The sequence below is a fragment of the Cryptomeria japonica genome, chromosome 2, assembly GCF_030272615.1.
Source record: "Cryptomeria japonica chromosome 2, Sugi_1.0, whole genome shotgun sequence".
Taxonomy (NCBI): Eukaryota; Viridiplantae; Streptophyta; class Pinopsida; order Cupressales; family Cupressaceae; genus Cryptomeria; species Cryptomeria japonica.
Window position 1 is genome coordinate 577370112 of NC_081406.1, and position 19856 is coordinate 577389967.

The 19856-nt window shown below is 35.6% G+C and overlaps 1 protein-coding gene across 6 annotated transcripts; it reads left to right on the forward strand.

The window, feature by feature from the left end:
* The first annotated feature begins 3804 nt into the window (after positions 1-3804).
* On the forward strand, positions 3805-19063 carry LOC131051039 (F-box protein SKIP31). Of its 6 annotated transcripts, none has more exons than XR_009107066.2 (10): positions 3813-4277; positions 6620-6901; positions 7067-7140; positions 8067-8151; positions 8850-8960; positions 9047-9221; positions 9621-9748; positions 9885-9954; positions 18386-18553; positions 18662-18859. XR_009107066.2 is itself a non-coding variant. In XM_057985393.2 (9 exons), the coding sequence occupies exons 1-9, from the start codon at positions 4122-4124 to the stop codon at positions 18730-18732; spliced, it is 1143 nt and encodes a 380-aa protein (XP_057841376.2). In that variant the 5' UTR covers positions 3805-4121; the 3' UTR covers positions 18733-19063. The 6 variants fall into 6 exon arrangements, 3 of the variants coding, with proteins under 3 accessions (XP_057841376.2, XP_057841369.2, XP_057841395.2); XR_009107067.2 differs by having other exon boundaries at positions 18386-18513; XR_009107070.2 differs by having other exon boundaries at positions 9621-9739.
* The last annotated feature ends 793 nt before the right edge of the window (positions 19064-19856 follow it).

Below are 19856 nucleotides of genomic sequence, written 5' to 3' on the forward strand. Positions count from 1 at the left end.
TTAAAAATTAGAAAAGACCACCAAATTATCCTCTCGAAATTCGAGGTAAAAAGTGCAGGATCAGGTAATATACTACCCGATCCTATCAACTTTTTCTCAAATTTATAGGGATGTGAAATAATAGGATTCTAATGCCAAATCCAGCTCGGTGTCTCAAACCATAATGTGTAGATATGTGAAATATGCTTTAGGAGTTGAAAATAGGATAAGATTAAGGATAAAATGATAAAGGGCACACCTAGAATTAAGGCCCTAAATAAGAATGGGATGGTGTAATAAAGTGGAATAAGACATAATATTAATTTAAATCAATAAAGGTCCTATAATGCATAGAGGAAAGGGAAATACTAAAGTAGGTATTAGGAGAGTGTGAATTTGGACACATTAATAAAGGTGTACAATTTAAGATGCTATAGTCAACTCAAGCAATATCAATGTGTCCATTTCCTCTCTTTGTTTCTCGTAGAAAATAACACACCAAGATGACACATATGCCACCACCCTCACCCTTTTATCATCATCTGCCTTGTGTCAATCATCATGACAGTGCAAGGCATTTCAAATTAATTATATCTGCTGTTTGGAGTGATCTTTCCCAATTTAGCACAAACCTTGGGAGATTTGCAACCAACTTGTCCCACATAATTCCTCTAGATTCTGTATTATCAATAATGGTGGCAAACAATTTGATATTAGATTGTTTTCCATGCTTTTACTCTTGGCACCTATCATACATGCCCCCGTACTTAAATCCTTCAACCCAACATTTATCAAGGCACTCTCATTCATGATTCCTCACATCACATCAATCAAGTCACTTGCTAAACTCTCCTTTTCTGTTTTCATCATCCCAATGCTACCCCTTATAGCCTATTTGTATCTTTGTTAGATATTTCATCTGCTAACATGTTCCCTTCTCTATACACATGCGTGATCTTCAAATCCATAAACCTTCCTATCAATATTTTGATTGGTGCCAACCATCTATTGAGTTTTCAATTTGGGGTGATGTTTTGGTGGATGGTGATTAAGGAATCACTCATATGCACTTTCTCCATATTTAGCTCTCTGCCCAATTCGAGGCCGAGTAAAGCCGCCCAAAATTCTGTCAAATTATTGTTGGCCACCCCTAATGATTCAGTCTTATCCCTCAATATTCTTCCTCCATGGTCTCTAGCCACACATTCTGCACCACTTGGTCCTAGATTGCCCATTGAAGATCCGTCAAAGTTAATTTTTATCCATCCCGGTTTGGGGGCTGTCCATTAAATGCCAATTCTTGGGTTAGTAGGAAGATCAACCTTCCCTGCTCCATTAACGAGGGGATTCTTACTATTATATTATTATTAATATTAGTATTTTATTATTATATTAGATAAAATATTGTTTTTGATATTAAAAGCAACAAAACAAGGGTGCTGACCCTGTAGGCAAACAACTCATAGGCAACTTCAACAAGCCATTAATAGAATATTAACAACACAATTATAGCTTAGTCAATCAAATCAAAATCAATTAATAGTAACTTTTGTACCACCTAAATCCCCAAGATACCCTACCACTGACCATACAACACCTGAAAATTTGAAATGACACCTTGCCCACATAAAAACTATTAACCACCCACCTCCAAAATGTGGCTTACTACAACAGTTATATTGTATTGATCAAAATTCAACCAAAACAAACCCAGAGATCATCCACCATATTTCGAAGTAGAAACTAAAACAAAGTTACAATTTTTTTGTCTTTTTACTCGGGCAATTGACCTAGATATCCTTAAGAGCAAATTTTGCTTTCTGCTTTGTGCTCTTCTTCTTTGCCTCCTAGACTAAATGCAACTCCACCTCCTCATAAACATAATCCTTTAGGGCCTCCCACCCCACATGCACCTGCTCTGTCTGAGCTTCATGGTCAACTCCATCATTCCAAAGGATAAAGGGCTCGAACTCCACGTCGACACCATCCTGCATTATTCCTTCTCCAAATTGCCGCCACATTCCTTTGCCCACCTCCACTCTCGCCATGATAGGTCATCCCACCCAGTGAGTGATTAGGGACACATGCTCATGCCACCCACACAACCTCCTCTTTTCAAGCCAAAAACTAGCCCCCATGCAACTACCATGGAGATAATATCAACATTTGTTTTGTAGCGAAACTCGGACTGTAGCTACTCCTCACCAAACGAGACTTCCATAATTTGTAGAAAGGTGGGATCATCAAACTTGAATATACCCCCGAGCCTTTTCTCAGAGATCTTTCCAAAAATGGCGAGTTGTTTAATGGAATGGAGCAAAAAATTCGCCTCCATGCTCGCTAGCTATTGCTCTCCTAATAACCCCCTGTCGCAATCTCAAATGCTTCCTCTACCCACCTCTACTTGGGAAATGCAAAATGACTGCCCACCCTTGCATTTAAAATACACCACCTCTCCCCTTGTCAAATTTACATTTAATAATCATTACATTTTACTCTCTTGGTGACATACAACTCACCCATCAACCAGCTCCACACCTTGGTAATCCTCCCACACACCTTCCCTTCCCAACTCATGCAATGATGTGGCTGATTTGGAAAGTACATTGACTAGCTCATTGCCTTCTCTCAATACATGAGAGATTTGAAAAGAATGAAAGGTTTCCAGTTCCTTTTTAATTAGTTGAATGTATTTATTGACTTTTCATGAGGTCGTCTCGCCTTTCATAATCGTAACAATTATTTGTGAATCACCCTCTAGATGTAAACAAGAAATTGATAGCCCCTACGTCATCCTCAACCCACACAATGCTGCTTGCACCTCTGCTTCATTGTTCGTATCGTCCACCAATCTCCTAGCCACAATAGTCAGGATGTTCCCTTTCCAATCCTAAGCAACAAATCCAACCCTCGAGAGCCCCAAATTACCCTTTGATGCCCCGTTGAAGTTCACCTTCACTCAACCATTATTTGGCTTCTACCACACCACTCCTTTCTTATTTCCCCTTTTCCCAACTTCTTTTACAGATCCACCCGAGAAAGCCCATTAACAAACCAAAACCCTATAATATTATTATTCTATGTATTATATTATTTTTATTATTAAATTAATAATACTATTTTATCATGAGATTTTTATATTATTAATTTACATTAGAATAATCCTGACCTAATTAAAATACATAATTTTAATGTTATATTATTATATTAATAATAGTATTTTATTATTAAACTTTTATATTATTAAATTGCATGATATAATCCTAACCTAACTAAAATAATATTATTAATTTATTATTCTCACACAGTCTTAAATTTTTTTGATTAAATTTAATACTTTAAATTTATTTAATATATTATTAATAATATTATTATATTATATTATTTTTAATTATTAATTATATTATATTGTTTTAATTTTAGTCTAATGGAAAATTAGAAGATATAAAAGATCAAAAGATTAGAGAATAATCTAGTGAAAAATAAAATCATATTAATTTAAATCTAGTGGATGGTTGTTAATTTAAAGAAGAAGGCGTATTAATGTTTGAAGATGTGCTCTACCTACACATATAAGAACATAAATTGATGTTTAATTCCTAAACTAAAATATAGTAAAAATGGCAGACCTAAATATTGACCAATCATTACCCAAAAAAATATTTTTCCTATTGTATAAATTTGAAAATGTTACATGTAGAGTTTAGAAAAACAAAAAATACTTACTTAAATTTGATTTAAATAAGCTATTTTAATAACTAATTTTAAGTTGAGTATAGGATTAATAAAAACACTAATGAGACGGGAAATAAACGGCTGTAAGTGACTAGTAAGTGACTGGCACCAAACTTCTTGGATCAGGTTAGGCCCAAACCCGCCATGTGACCATAACAATGTGACTTGCAGGTGAGCGTCAAATTCACGGCCTCACCAGCCGGTGCAGATTAGGCCACGCATGTGGGTTGGTTCTAGTTTCGAATCCTGCAAGGGCCAAGCTCGATCTGCAGCATAAATGCAGGCTTTCTTCGATCAATTCTTCAACCTCTTAACGCTTTCTGCATTCTACGGCGATGCGGCCCTAGTTTGCAGGGCGTGAGAGGAATTTCGTCTGAACTAGGTTAAGATTGGTCAGGGTTTCGAGAATGGTGGAGTTTGAAGAAATTTTGAGTTCAGAAGAGGAGGAAGGGGAAAAAGGAAGAGAAGATAGCGTTTCCTGTTGTGGAGATGACGCTGACGACGAAGATGACATGCTCGCGCAGTTTCTGGAGTCCGAGGTTCTCGCCGTAGACTCTGACCAGGTAACTTTTCCAAACCCTAATTTTGTGAGAAAAAAACGTAAAAAAATTTCGTTTTCTTGTTCTTACACTATCTTTTTTATTAGTTTTGTTGCGTTAGTTGGGCTGATTTCTCGTCTTTTATTTTTTCCAATTTTAAGTTGGTAAATTTCACTTTTGAAGTAGCCTGCAGTGTACTTGCTATGACATAACTATCTCCTTCGTCAAATTTACCTGTTACTCGCACCTGACCTTGTCCCATGGGCGCACCATATAAGAAGAGTTTATGCCGTATTTAACCTAATTTCACACAATTTATGAAGTCTCATAGGATTTTAATACGGTGGTGGTTGTCGAAGGCCCATCTCTTCCGTCAACTTCACCTTCTGGGGTTGGATTAGTAGATTTTCCGTATGGGAAAACCTTTGGCTCAGAATCTTAGATGTCACAATAAGTATCTCTTTAGGCAAGTTACACTTGATGAATTCAAGGTTCAAGCCAGTCTCATCTTTTCAAGGGGACTCCACTCAATGAGTTGGATGTGGTATTTTGGCATTTGACAAATATGAACAAGGCCTGATGATTTTACTTGAGCTTATTCCACTTAACCAACAATTTCAGTTGAATTATATGTTGCGGTTAATTTTCTCTTTAGGTTTGGACCCTAGTTTATTCCTTACAATAGGCTATTTGTGGTTAGCGTTTTGATAGGCTGGCAATGTTAATCGTACTTGCTTGTAATGATAGGGTAAATTGCTTGTCAGGATCTTAGGAGCCTTTTTTGTGGTTGTCACCATATATTTTCATTTTATTTTAGGTACTAGTGCTTCTGTGAATAAATGCAGATTATTTTTCTTATTTGATGTTAATTTTTTTTACTTTCATCTCTATAGATGCTCAAATCCACAGTTGCCTGGAGATGTGGGAAAGGTGTATCATGGCGTAAATGAATAAGGAAGGGTACAGCTCTATTATGTGCAATATAATCCCCAGAAGTAGTGGGAATGGGGCCAGGGTCCTCATCCATATACCAAAGTTTTCTAGTGACTATGATTAAACCCTAAACTATGAAATGTTGATTTGAACCCTACACTTATATGGAACATTGATCATTCCATTCTTCTCTTTACTTGGTAAATTTTCCCTAGGATGAAACTATCCATGGATTTATTTCTTGTTTCATACCATCCTCCAGTGTATAATTTTACGTCTTTTTCTATGATTTGCATCTTATGAAAGTTCAGACTGCCTTTTAATAAAATAACAATGTATCCACAAATTTGGCTTATGTATTGTGGTAGACATGTAGATTAGATTGCCTTATAATAAAATAACAATCTATACACAAATTTGGCTTATGTTTTGTGGTAGATATGTAGATTGGATGGCCTTATGATATTATAACAATCTATATACAAATTTGGCTTAGGTATTCTTGTAGGTCTGTTTGGCAAATTTTCCCTAGGATGAACTATCCATGGATTTATTTCTTGTTTCATACCATCCTCCAGTGTATAATTTTACGTCTTTTTCTATGGTTTGCATCTTATGAAAGTTCAGACTGCCTTTTAATAAAATAACTGTATCCACAAATTTGGCTTATGTATTGTGGTAGACATGTAGATTAGATTGCCTTATAATAAAATAACAATCTATACACAAATTTAGCTTATGTTTTGTGGTAGATATGTAGATTGGATGGCCTTATAATATTATAACAATCTATATACAAATTTGGCTTAGGTATTCTTGTAGGTCTGTTTGGCAATGCGTGCTCAAAATCTTGGAAACCAAAAGCACGAACAATATTTATGATTCTCTATTTCTTTAAGAGCTATTGAGTAATAAGATTGTATGATTGAACATGTATTAAATTTGGATCCCATATTGAAACCAAGGAAGAGATTATTATCATCCTAACTCCTAATATTATTTTGTTACAAGTTTGAATGTAACTCTTTGGCTCTATGCTGCTCTCGTTCAAATTGAACTTTTACCTTGAGCGATGTCTGTTTTCTACACATGCTGACAGACAAAGACACTGCATAATTGTCACCCAGACACAGGATTTAATTTAAGTCATAGATATCATAAGATTCAGTTGAAACAAATATTTTTCTGATCACTACTGGGTTGTTTTTCCTATTGGTATTTTTTTTAGATTCTTAAACATTCTTTTCTGTTCATTCTTTCTGGGAAGGCTGCAATCCCTTGTGATCTCCTGGATTAAAAGAATAAACTCTGGAATTGTGAAGCATGTTCAAAAAAGTAAATGTAAACAGTTTTTTTTTGATAAATATATGGTAGCAATTGGTATGTTCTTTGGATTTTATGCTGATTTGGTTTCTCACTTCACCTTGTTCTAGGAAGATATGATCTCAATGCCTTCTAAAAGGCACCGTGTGGAGGAAAACATCGAAAACAGCCCAGGAATGACACTACAGAAATGTTTTCATTCTGCCAGTGATGGGAAGCAAATGCACAGTGAAAGTGGAATCATCACAAAGCTAAGGCCAACTTTGCAAAGTCGAGTAGAAGGGTGTGGAAATAGTCAGGGTCCAAGAACTCAAGCAAACATAGAAAGTGGTGTTTTCAGCAAGATACCCACAGAGCTATTTCAAAAGATTCTTAAATTTTTATCTTCAGAGGTAAGCATAATGCTGCTCTAGAAATCTTTCTGATGGAAGGAATAATTCAACTTATCAACATAGCTAATGTGCATTACATACAAATTTACAATAAAGCTGCAAGTCATACTTGACGAGGGTCCTTAAATCTTTATCCAGCTAACCAACATTTAAAACTTGTTGCAGGACCTTGTTACCTGTGCATTAGTTTGTCGCTTTTTGAACTCTGCGTCATCAGATGAATCTCTATGGCGTCGACTGTAAGTAATTTTTTCTTTTTTTTTTCAGTTGGAAATTGCACAATTTTTCTAATATTAATATAGTTTGCTTGGATTACAATCTCTTTCTTTTTTCTTTTCTCTCTATATAGATATATATATATACACTTACATGCATACATATGTATACACACACACACACGTACACATACATATGTACACACATATAGATATATCCATGTATATATATATACCAATTTATGTGTATGTGTATATTGATATGTTTTGTATAGTATGTATGTATGTACATTGTATATAGATATGACATATAGATATATACACATACATACATACATATATGTATATATGACATATACATATATACATAGATATATTATGTATATATGTTTCAATATAAATATGTATCTATATCTATATATTATATATGTTTGTGTATATATCTGATATACCTACATGTATATCTATTATATTTGGCTTCAATTCACTCCAGGTACGGGGTTCAATTCACTGTGGGACTCTGAGTATGTTCTGGGTTCTACATCCTTTGGGTACAGATATTGGTGTTGATTCACTATGAGTATGTTTTTGGTTCTGCATTTGCAGCACAGATTTGCCTGGCATTTGCATCCCAAATTTGCCTGGTATGTACACGTGCATACCTGGGCGAGTCCAGGCTGCACTTGTGGAACAAAAAACTTAGTAAAGATGTAATTGCTTTTTCTACTGTACGGTGTCTTTTCCCATTCATGTATTCATTTTGATACATATGCCAGCTTGTCATTGCACTGATGACTAACAATTGGCATTTGGCCCTGTTTTTGTGGATCTCGTTCTAACTCTTCTTGATCTTCTTGTGGATCTTGTCATGACTAACAATGGGCATTTGGCCTACCATATTTTACCGAGAAACTTTGCCCATTCTTAATAAAAGGTTTCATGTTTTCCAGATATTGTATGCGCTGGGGATTGCCTTCACCAGCAAAATTGCAAGGAAAGCCACGGGCACGTGCATGGAAGCGACTATATATTGAGGTATTTGATAGGATGTTTCTGTAATTTAAGGCCAGAGTATGGGTGTATTGTAATATGATTGTATAACAATGAATGCATATAATTTTTTAGTTTAGATGCTGTTTGGTGATACGTATTCTCATTATGTCTACTCAGAGACGTTATGAGGCACGGCATGCAAAGTGTGACCAAATTTGTTTATCATGTCAGCTCCTTATATTTTTTTTTTTCGAAAAAGAAAATTTCATAAATTTCAGTTGCACAAAACTGCATTCAGATATCCATTTTTTGCCATCAGTACTGTTTGCTTTTTCACATATTACTTACATAATAATTATTAATTTTGATCACTAAAAACAGCCTCTTCTGATCCATTTACGCAGCACACTGTAAATATGGATTTTAGAATTTGTCACTTGACAGAGAAGCTTTTCTGTTAATGAAAGAAGAGAAAGTATAATGTTTGATAAATGACACTAAAACTCATAGTATGATACTATAATCAGGATTCAGAATAAAACCATCAATTAATGTTTATGCCTCTGATGCATGAATTTTGATTCCTTGGACCAGTCATATCATTTACCTTTCTTTAGTACTCTGTTGCAATCTAATGATGTCTATGTTTATGCTTTTTGGCCTCAATTATTGCATGTGCTCTTGTTAATTAGCTAATAAAGTGTGTGATCAGTAGACATCTAATTAAGCCATTTCTGCAGCGTGATGAAGAAGATATGATTGAATTTGTTCGAAATACGCCTGTTGAGTTTCGGGAGTATTACATTCAAATGCAGACTGCCAAGCGAAGCCAAGCTCCTCTTCCTTCACAGGTGACCAAAATCGCTGCAATGTTCATTTTAGTATTCACTTATAAGTAAGCTTTATATTTATTCTGCTATCCTTTGTGGTGTGATAGGTGAATGATGATATGCTTATTCTTGATAAAACAGTGGCTGAACAAATAACTCATTTGAAACATAGTCGAGGTTTGCCTGATGAATTTACAGCAGAACATGCTTGCTCAGGAAGGACGTGCACCTACTCTCAAATTGGTGATTTCTTTTTATGTGAAAAAACTGGACGAGTGCATGGTATGGCATTATCTGAATTGACCTTATGTCAAAGAGCTTGGTATTCTTCTTCATTAGTGATAGGCTTGATGTTGGTTTTCTCAAGTTAGTTATTTGCACATGGTTCATAATTTTAATTGATTGATGTTCTAGTTGTTATGGGAGGAAGAGCATAAACTGTTGGTGTGTTGGAGTCTATGCATCAGTTGTTTACCGTGGAATCAGGTCCCACATGTGAACAACCATTGTGTTGACTCCAATAGACCAGCTATATATAGGAGCCAGTTATGGGAGTAGGTTTACTGGTTTTAGCTTTTATAATTAATCTTAGACCATTGTGAAATCATTTAATTGGTCATTGATGTCTTTTTGGGAGATGTCATTTTTTTTTCTGAACTTAGGACTTGTATATGTTTGCAGTATGTGATGATACATGCCGAGAAATCGTTTTAGATCCATCAAGTGAACTTCTGGTTTGTACAATCTCTGGGCGCTGTTTTGATAGATGGCTCTCACCATCAGAAGAAGAATTGGATCCAGTATGGACTGTATGATTTTTTGTTTTCTGTACTTGTGTCAGTGCACAATAACATATGTCTTCACCTTACTCCATGTAGGAGGTTTAAAAGTTGTCAATCAAATCTGAGTATTGTTCCAGTTAATAGGTTCTTGTTGCCATTGTAGGGAGAGCAACCGGGGGATGCTAATGCAGCAGTGGATGAAGCAGAGCCTTTTATGGGGTCGGGTCGTTTTGGTAATTACCAAAACTTTATTCAATTTTTTTGGTCCTAGTTGTGTGATCAATAAACATTTTTCATTTTTGGTTTACATTTTATTTGTTTCATGCTTCATTTAATTTAGTGACGGAAGTGACCTTTATGTCAAAAGCAGTTATATATGGTGGCTGCTAGCATTTTGCTTTTGCAATCACTTTTTGCTTCAAATTATCTGTTACTGAAATTAGAAAATATTATAGAACCATGAATCTTTTCATCTATGTTTTCTTAAATGTTTTTTGTTTAGGGGAAATAATTAAATAGAAAATACTTTGCAAATGTCTTGCTATACTTCACGTAAATAGTTTCTTGTTGATCCCTCATATCAGGCTGAAAAAATATTGCAATGCACTTGAGTTGTGCATTATAAAAGAAGGTTGGATTTATATAATACCCAATGGCGTTGAGGTAACAATGCACTTGCTGATCCGATCTAGCATCACTAATCTCCCATATTAGCATGTCTTTGCTCTCAATATTCTATAATTTAGACCTTGTTGCCTTTGTGGCTCTATCCATAGCCCTATAAAAATAGCCTATTGGGGGACTTTTCCCATAAACTAATCTCAACACTTTCGCCAAAGGCTACGAAATTTACATGATCTTATGTGCATCTGTACAAAATGAGTTATCCAAAACAAGGTGTCCAATGGTGATGCTATCTAAGTGATTGGCAAAGCTAGACTCATCCCAATCTGATACCTAAATTTCATGTTCATCTTTTGTGCACATAAATTCTACAATACAAAGAAGTGAGCAGCAAATCTAGTCACACTTGGTTGAATGAACTGTCCCTTGATAGCAGATCTCGTCTTGTTGAGCACCTTTGAGTGAATGTATATGAACTTATTGATGGATCTCCTTCACTCTACCATATATATAATCTATAGAAGTTTGGCATTGTCTTCTAGGGAAAATGTGCCATGAATAGGCTCCAAAACAACATAGGGTATGCCTCCATTAATAGTTTGCCTACTGTTAAACAGTTAGTTGTATTATTCATGACAAATTGGATCACATACTGTGGTCCAGCCTTAGTGACTACCTCATCAAACATAGATAATAATGTGTGGGTTGATTTTACTCTTTCATATACACCCAACAATTTGAGGAAGACTGTGCCACTCATGGAAGCTACACAAATGTTGATCAATGTACAATTCTTTCTTTTTGTCTAGTCATATACACCGTTATAATGCAACTTATCCTTGTTATGCTCAAGAAGCACCTCACTTATATCGTGCATTCCATTTAGCATATTAATTTTATGATGGGGCTTTGAAGCCAAGATCTTGAACAATAATGACATTAATCATTGCTTGCTATTAAGGAGATTGTGCAATGTTGAATGGGATGCTAGTCTAGTACCATAAACTGACTGTTGCCTATTTAACCTATGCCTGAACATTCTTTCTCCATTCCATGTTCTTCAAAGATGGTCGGGCTCTAGGTGTGATATAGGGCACCAAAAAATAACTCACATTACCCCTGCCTATGATTAGGTTTTTTGAAGGAGCAAGGCATGGTAGAAATGTCATCTCGAGTTTGTTCTGAAAGTTCCTCATTTAAAGGTCCCTCGTCAATTGTGATGCCACAAGATGATCTCAAGGAGCATCCGGAAGTTGTCCATGCCTTCTTAACTTTGCTTTTTGCAAAGTTCTCAAGAGATAACAAGTCTTTGTTGGATATCACCAAGACAATTTCTACAAGCCTTCACATTATTATGCCTAAGCAACTTTGTCAAATGTCATTAAAAAATGTTGATGACCCCACCACTTTCATTTCCACAAAAAATACATTTTTTAGGCTATATGCAAATTCAGCAGAGAATTCAATAGGTCCATGCAAGATATTTTTCTTGTGGCATTATCAGCTGAAATCATATACGAATGCATGAGAGCCTTTAGGCTAGATTAACAAATTGGTAGGAAAATTGGCTGTTTTCAGGTACTATTTGTTTTGGAATCAGATTATGAATCGAATGGGGCCTTTGAATTCGGTAGGGTTTGTTTTTTCATGTCAGAATCATTTGGAACCAGCAAGGAACCAATACTGGATTTTCCAGGTCAGATATGGCAATTCAAAGGCATTTCTGTCACAATTCTAGAATTGGGCGAAGATCTCAACACATTGTTAAAAGTTAAAAGTTATCAAGTATTGAAAAGCCCTAAATGACATTTTTATCAGCATTTGTTTACTCATTTGTGCATGCAGATTCATCTGAGTGATGCCTTGGCCATCATAAGCAAGCACGATTTAACCAAGGTGTGGCAAACCTTATTGCTGGAGCTCCAGGCCTCCTCTGAATTAATGATGACAATAAGTTTTCATTTTGGGTTTTTTTTTTTTTTTGGTAGGTAAATAGCAGCAGAGGGGCTGCACCCATTTATATTAAAAATGAAAGAGTTTTTACATCTGATCATGGCGGTAAGCCATAAGCCACCAAAGACCATTAACAAGTCTTCAAGACCAAAACAGTGATAGACCTAATTATATATTAAAAATTTAGGAAATTGCTCCGACTTTAGAGTGGGAGCAAAGGAGCATGTTGAATTTGATCTCATTTTTATTCCTTTTTTCTTTGAACCATTGTCCATATTTCACTTGGGATTCCAAAGTCAAGGTACTCCTCATGCTTCTGTGAGAGTCCATCTACCACCCTTGATGCCTCATCCCTTTCACATGGAAGCACCTTTCTTGAGCACCCATTCTGCCCAGCCAGCAATTTTTTTGGAGCCTTTGTTGACTTGCCACAGTCACTTCCCTTAGAAGAGTCAACTGCCTTTCTTAATGGGACTTCTCCCATGATAGGAGAAGTCAATCCACTGCATCACTGTTGGATGTTTTGGAATCTGTCTCAATGGACTCACCATCCTTGGCCGACTGATCCTTTTCCACCGAGTAGTGGTGTGGGGAGACATCTTTCCACCATATGACCTGGTTATTGTATTTCTGTTTGGCACGTTGGGCAGCAACATGCCCAGTGTTAAAGCATTTATGACATCGAAAAGGAATACCTTCATAGTCAACGGCTTGAGTCCAACATCCATTTTTGTGTTGAGTGATATCTCAATGAAGAGATCTTTAGTGAAGTCAACATTCACTAAGATATGAGCATATTTTGTGTGAAAAAAATTGGAAGATCCCTCATCAACTTAGAGAAATTTTCCAAGCGAATTTCCAATTGCCTTGAAGCAGGAGTCAAACCAAAACTGAAGAGGAAGGTTCGGAAGCCTTACCCGAGTTGAAACCACAGGGAAGGATTCTGAGATTGGATTGAAAGTAGGGTGCCATGGTTTCAGCATTAACAAATGTTCTTTACAATGCCATTGGTAGTCACAAAGGATGGTGTGGTGATCCTCCACTTTATCAAACACCACAATGAAGAGCCCTTGTGCACAAGGGTAGATCTACAAATTGCCATCTAGAATTGGGCTCCAAGTATCAGAAATCCACTTGTGCAACTGTGCTAAACTCATCCGCAACCAGCGAAATCTCCCAATCAAACTGTGGTTTGCAAAATATTCTGCATTCTCATCTACCTCATATATAATATCCTGCTCAAAGCTGATTTGGAGAGGGTTTTTGGTAGGTTGGAGATACACAGGCATCGTATGGAGTGCATGATTCTCCTCAGGGTTTTTCCCTTTTACTATCCTGTGAGCCCTTAGATCTAACCCTTTTAACCCATATCTGTGTCTTTTACCTCCTGGATCGGCTGTAGAAGAGGATTATGGCATATGCACGCTGTTTGGATCCACATTGCTTCGATTTGGAACCCAAAATGAGCCAGCCCTAGCTCCATTCGATGAAAAACCTCAAAAAGATTCCAAAAACCATTAGTCAGAGGAGGCAGAGCACCAGAGTGGGGAGGCCTTGGATCAGCGTGCCTTAGCCAAATACCAGATTGCTCAGATTTGTAGGAGTCCCTAGTTTCGGGAGGTTGTGGCAGCGACATCGCAGCCTCTTCAAGTTTGATTTATTAATTTGTATTATTAATTATATTATAAAGTTGTATTTATTATTTTATAAAATAAAATAAATATTAATTTATTATTATTTTAACATATTAGTATTATTTATTTATATTGAATTATTTGAATATAATATATGTTTATGATTTTTATATGTTTTTGTATGGATGTATCTAGAAGTTAGAACATAACCAACTCCCCCAAAAACTAGTCACACGATTATATTGCACCCACACACTCGTGATTGTTCTAACTTCTAACCATAACCCTAGACTAAAAAGGTAAGTTTAGGGTTAGGGTGAGTATTTGGTGAAGTTCAAACTAAAATTAAAACCCTAAAGTAAAAAAACTAGTTTAGGATTAGTGCATAGGGTTTGTTAGAATGGGTTACAAGGGTTTCATGTTTAACTTGAATAATTCAAGGTTTAATGATTAAATTTAGACTGTAATGAGTAGGTTTTAAGCAGAACATTATTGTTTATTTTGCATTTAAACTTAAAATATAGCCATTAGGTTTTAAATTTCTCTCGAAATTTAGAAGTTTTAATACTTAATTTTTTAAATTATTACCCAACAAAGTTAACACTGTACTTGGACAAAGACAATGTCTTATGGGCTTTTACCTCTGTCTGGTAGCGTCAATGTCATAAGGAATGTGGAAGGCTACAATAACAATGCATGAGTTGTGCTCTAATTTGCTGCTGATGACAACAATCTTGTAAAAACTGAGCACTTGTTCACCTGTACTCTGATGTAGTTTGATTTTGGAGTTGAAGTTGAAAAAAGGAGTAAATGGAGAAATCATGCTTTATAGACAAAGGCTGGCAGGTTGTTGAGAAACCCATGGAGTTTTCAACAAAAAATCCCGTTCTCTAATAAAATCAGCATGCTAGTTCAAACTGGCACGGCCTTGGGGCCAGACTGCAGTTAACCACAGTTTTCCCTGAGTATTGCTTGAATACATTAAACAACACACAACAAAGAGAAGCAAGTCAAACTTTCAAGAAGAAGAGCATATGTTCTTGAAAATCAAAAAGGAAGGCATAATGAGATGATAGAGTTGCAAAGCAAAGATGGTCTGACAAGTTCCAACTCTGCCCAGCCCTGCTCATTTTATATCTAGGCTTTATGTTTCAATGTGCCTTACAGTCAGCAGCCCAAATGATAATTGGGGACTTTCAAATAAGAAAAGATTAATTTCAAGATTTCCAATTATAATGTGAATTAAATGCTTTCAAACAACTTAATTGAATTTGATCTAAGAGTTAAGCATGTTCCCTAGGAGAAGGAGTTGAGGGCCATCCTAGTCTTCCAACAATGGGTTTGTTACCAAGGGGGAACTTGGTCATACCAGCATTAGCAAGAAGATTAGTTGACTCTTTGATTTCTCCATAAACTCTAAACAATTGCTTGAAGATCACTGAATCAGATTGCTTAAGTAAATCACTACCCTCTTTGAGTTTGCTCCCTAGTTTGTTTCTACTTCTAGGGACAATGGATATCATGGAAAGGGCAAGTTTTAGCCACCACTATACAAGATCAATAGCCTCAACTTCATTGTTTGTGCCTCTAGGGATGAAGAAGGATGCAGTTGCTTTAAATGTACGTTGCCGTTCAGTAATAGGCATCCAGCACAAGTCTTTCTAGATTTACTTTCTCAGCTCCATTATAGTTCATTTTGGCAAATCAAAAAGAAAGAGAGCACACTTAAGCCAATTCATGAATAGACTTGTTTCTTATCCCTAACAGTTGGGTGCCAATTATAATATATTAGTATAAATTATTATCATCATTATCACCATCATTTTCATGTAGTTGTTTGAACATCTTTATCATTATGACGCTCTTTCAGATTGCACAAAGGCAAAGCGAACTGTAATTTGGTTTCAAATGTCTCTAGATAGTGGACTTAAAAATTTGGAATTTTTCAAAAAGTTTGATTGGCAAAAATTGTGAGTGTTAAATGAGTGTCTTTAATCATATTTTATCAGTGCACTCATACCAATTAATGTATTCTTGAAAGTTGATCTTACCTGTGCAAAGGTCCTCTAGAGCCTTGTTAATTTATTATCGTAATTATAACATCAATGCTTCATTATAATGTCAAATGCATGATTTAAATATAATCCATATTCATAAAGGGCATAAATGCATACAAAGGTACGGAAGTTCGATATATATCAGAAGATAATGCAAATTCTGTATTTATGCGATGCCAGTTTATTTCATTAGGAATCTCATTTATTTGGAATGATATAACTTCTGAATTGTGACCCAAATAGGATGTTTTCTGTTCCAATGTGAAGTACAAATCAATTGGTGGTAATAGCCTATAGCTTTGTCCCAGAATTTAAGTCCTTATCATGGCCAAATTGTTATTTTCTATGGTACACAGGGATGCATCACCACCCCTCAAACCCCCATCCTTTTACCTGTCCCCTGAGGCATTTCAGGATGGGGGGATGTTAGGGGATGTCCCCTGGCTGTCACCTTCAATTTGAGAAAGTGTGGAAACATCCTGAAACGTGTCCCTGAAATCGGGGATGGTAGGAAATGCATAGGGATGCCTGGCCGGCCTCCAATGTGTCTGGGGATGTCTCAGATGTCCCTCAACCATCCTGGGGATGGCCAGACATCCCCTGCAAAAAATCAAATTTTTATTTTGTTTAAAAAATAAATCATTTATAACATAAAAAAGACTGTTAAATATATCATGATAGCATTTTAACAGCAGCAATAAACATATCATGACAGCAGTATATCATCAATTAAATTAATCATGATGTTGGGAAACTAATTGTTAGTGTTCACATAAGTTAATAATGTGAGTTGTTATCCCGACTCACGTAGCTGTTACGGATGCGAGAATAGTTATTTTTTGAAGCTTGTTTATTTGTTTGTTTGTGTCGTTAAAACAACTCAAACAATTAGGGAGTCAAAACTCCTATAAGTATGTAGTGTATTGAACGATGGATAGTATGGAGTGAAATATCAAATCTTATTATTATTATTATGTGCTCTCTCACTAAAAATCAATACATGACACCAATGACGGCAACAACGGTAGTGTAACAGCAATAAATATATCATGATTCAGATTCATAGTTAACAATTATATAACAGTTAACACTAACAGTAATATTTTGGATTTCTGATTTCATTGTTCAAAAGAGTCTCAAAGATCAAAATTCTTGATATGGTATTAGAGTTGGCTATTATTGTCAGAGAATAAAGGTGCATTTGCCATGTCTGGTACACTGTGGTATTGTGTGAGAAGTACAAACAATTTATTTTCCATGCATGTTGCTCTTCTCGACTATCTTATCTTTCGTCTTGTTTGATTTACAAATGTCACAAATTTAGGCCAGGTTTCTTTTCTTCTATAAGAGGTGTTTTACAACAGTGAATTTTTAAGCAGTTAAAGAAAGTTGACGGCTGAGGTAGAATGCCTTTCTCTAAGAGTTTCTATCCTTATTTTAGTAGAATTTAGCCAATCCTATTCACTTCAAGGCTCAAGCCATTTAGGGGCAGTATTGTACCTTGCACAGTCCATTTTCTTTTGTTTTGCTGTTGACAGAATCTTCCGTAGATTGTCACCTGTTTTGGGGGGCAGTGATTGCACCCTGCACAATCTATCATCTTCTATTTCACCGGTGAGCAACTATGCCATTGGTTTTCTTTTGCAGAAGCTTTGTCTACTGTAGACTGTGTTGCAGCATTTTCTTTCCAGTGTGTGGCTTAGTATGTGGTGCCTATTCATTGATTCCAAGTTATCATGCCTTATACGAAAGACCAAAATGAAAAATTTCTATATGTGATTCGATGAGTACCTTAATGCCAAATTAGAGGCTGTCACAGTTAGCACCTAACAGAAGATGGTGCTTGTGGGGAAATACCAGCTAAATGTTGCTTGTTTTCTTGTTGGATTCTTAAGAAAGTGTTAATACAGTGACTTGTTTAGTAGATTGTATTATGAAAAAAGGTTCCCAAAAAGACTAGTTTATGTAACCTGGCAAAAATTAACATAGTGGTTATGGGGTACAAGCTTGACTAGTTAACCTATTACTAAATGGTGCTTGTGGGGAAATACTAGCTAAATTAACATAGTGGTTATGGGGTACAAGCTTGACTAGTTAACCTATTACTAAACTAGAGGCTGTCACAGTTAGCACCTAACAGAAGATGGTGCTTGTGGGGAAATACCAGCTAAATGTTGCTTGTTTTCTTGTTGGATTCTTAAGAAAGTTAGTACAGTGATTTGTTTAGTAGATTGTATTATGAAAAAAGGTTCCCAAAAAGACTAGTTTATGTAAGCTGGCAAAAATTAACATAGTGGTTATGGGGTACAAGCTTGACTAGTTAACCTATTACTAGAGTTGCACTACCTACCTTTTCTGTTTTAACTAAAATTGTTTCTATTGACTTTGGAGAGTAGATGAGAGCCAAGTCTAGGTTTCTCCAGTCTACAGCCTTGGGTGTGTGGTAGGCCTGTCTGATATGCGAGGCATTGGAATATGAGACTTGTGGAACTGGAAACCGAAGAGCAGATGCTCAGGAGCTCATGTAATGTTGGCTTATGTGGGCGGCCTAATTTATCCATTAGGTCAAGTAGTAGGATCTTTATTCTATTTGGTGTTCGTTGATGTACTTCTATTGTTTTCCCTGTATCGGACTACACCATAATTTGATTATTTTGAACTGATTTTTGCAGCACGGGCATATTTACTGGGATACAATTGTGACGATGAAAAGGAACTTGAAGCAGCGTTGGCTATATGTTGATTAGATCCTTGGTCATCATTTACCACAGTTCGACATAATCTTTCTCGAAATTCTCAATCTTCACCACATTAATTGGATTCTGACTTCGGTTGCTTTGTATAAACAAAATGAATACTTTTGTGGGGAACGAAGCTGTGGGGAACGAAGCTATGTGGAGCTGTATAACCAAATTGAGATTTTACATTCAACGAGTCTATCGTATTTGTGCATATTAAAATAATGAAAAAACATCAAAAGAAAAGAGGTAAAATGAGAGGTGTATGAGGCATCTTTACTATGACTTGATATCATATTTTTTTAAAATATTGTTGTCAAGGATGTTAGGTATGTATCCACCAATGCTTAAATCACCTTATTTAGTTTTGTAAAAGGAAATTAACAATTTTCCTATGGGGTATCCAAGTTTAATTAATTAATGCTATCAGTAAACACACATATGACCTAAATAGCAAGTTGGATAAATATTAGAGTAATTTAATGTTCTTTTAGGAGATTAAATGCAAAGGTAGGAAGGTTTGCACTTTTTTGTGGGAACTATAAGGAAGAATTAAATTTGATTATGTGCTTAACTTAATGATTAAGTCCCAAAAAAAAACAAAAACTCTAGAAGTGATTATTGGCCCTTTTTTTTGTTGCAATATCTTAGTTTTATGTTAGCACATTAAAACAAAATACATGCTAATGAATTCTGTGTTACAATTGCTATATGGACACATCAGTTGTGATATTGTAAACTAAACAACAATGTGATTAATAGCAGATGGCATTACAAAGTGCAAAACTACACAAGGTCTAATCACATGAAATCACATAATTGGAAGACCATAAGTAAGATCTCCAAGACCAAAATAGGTGCATGGTTAAGTCAATGCAACATTGAAAGGTACAATAATAGACACTTTATTTTGGTGCATGGCTAAGTCAATGCAACATTGAAAGGTACAACAATAGACACACTTTAACTCACTCCATTATCATGCTATTAATATATATTTTTAAAATGATTTCAATATGCTTAAGCATCATATTTTAGATTATAAATTTCACAAAAGATAAGATATTTTAATGTAGGTGAGTTTTGATATTTTGCATGCAAATAAACCATGATAATAATACAAGGAAAA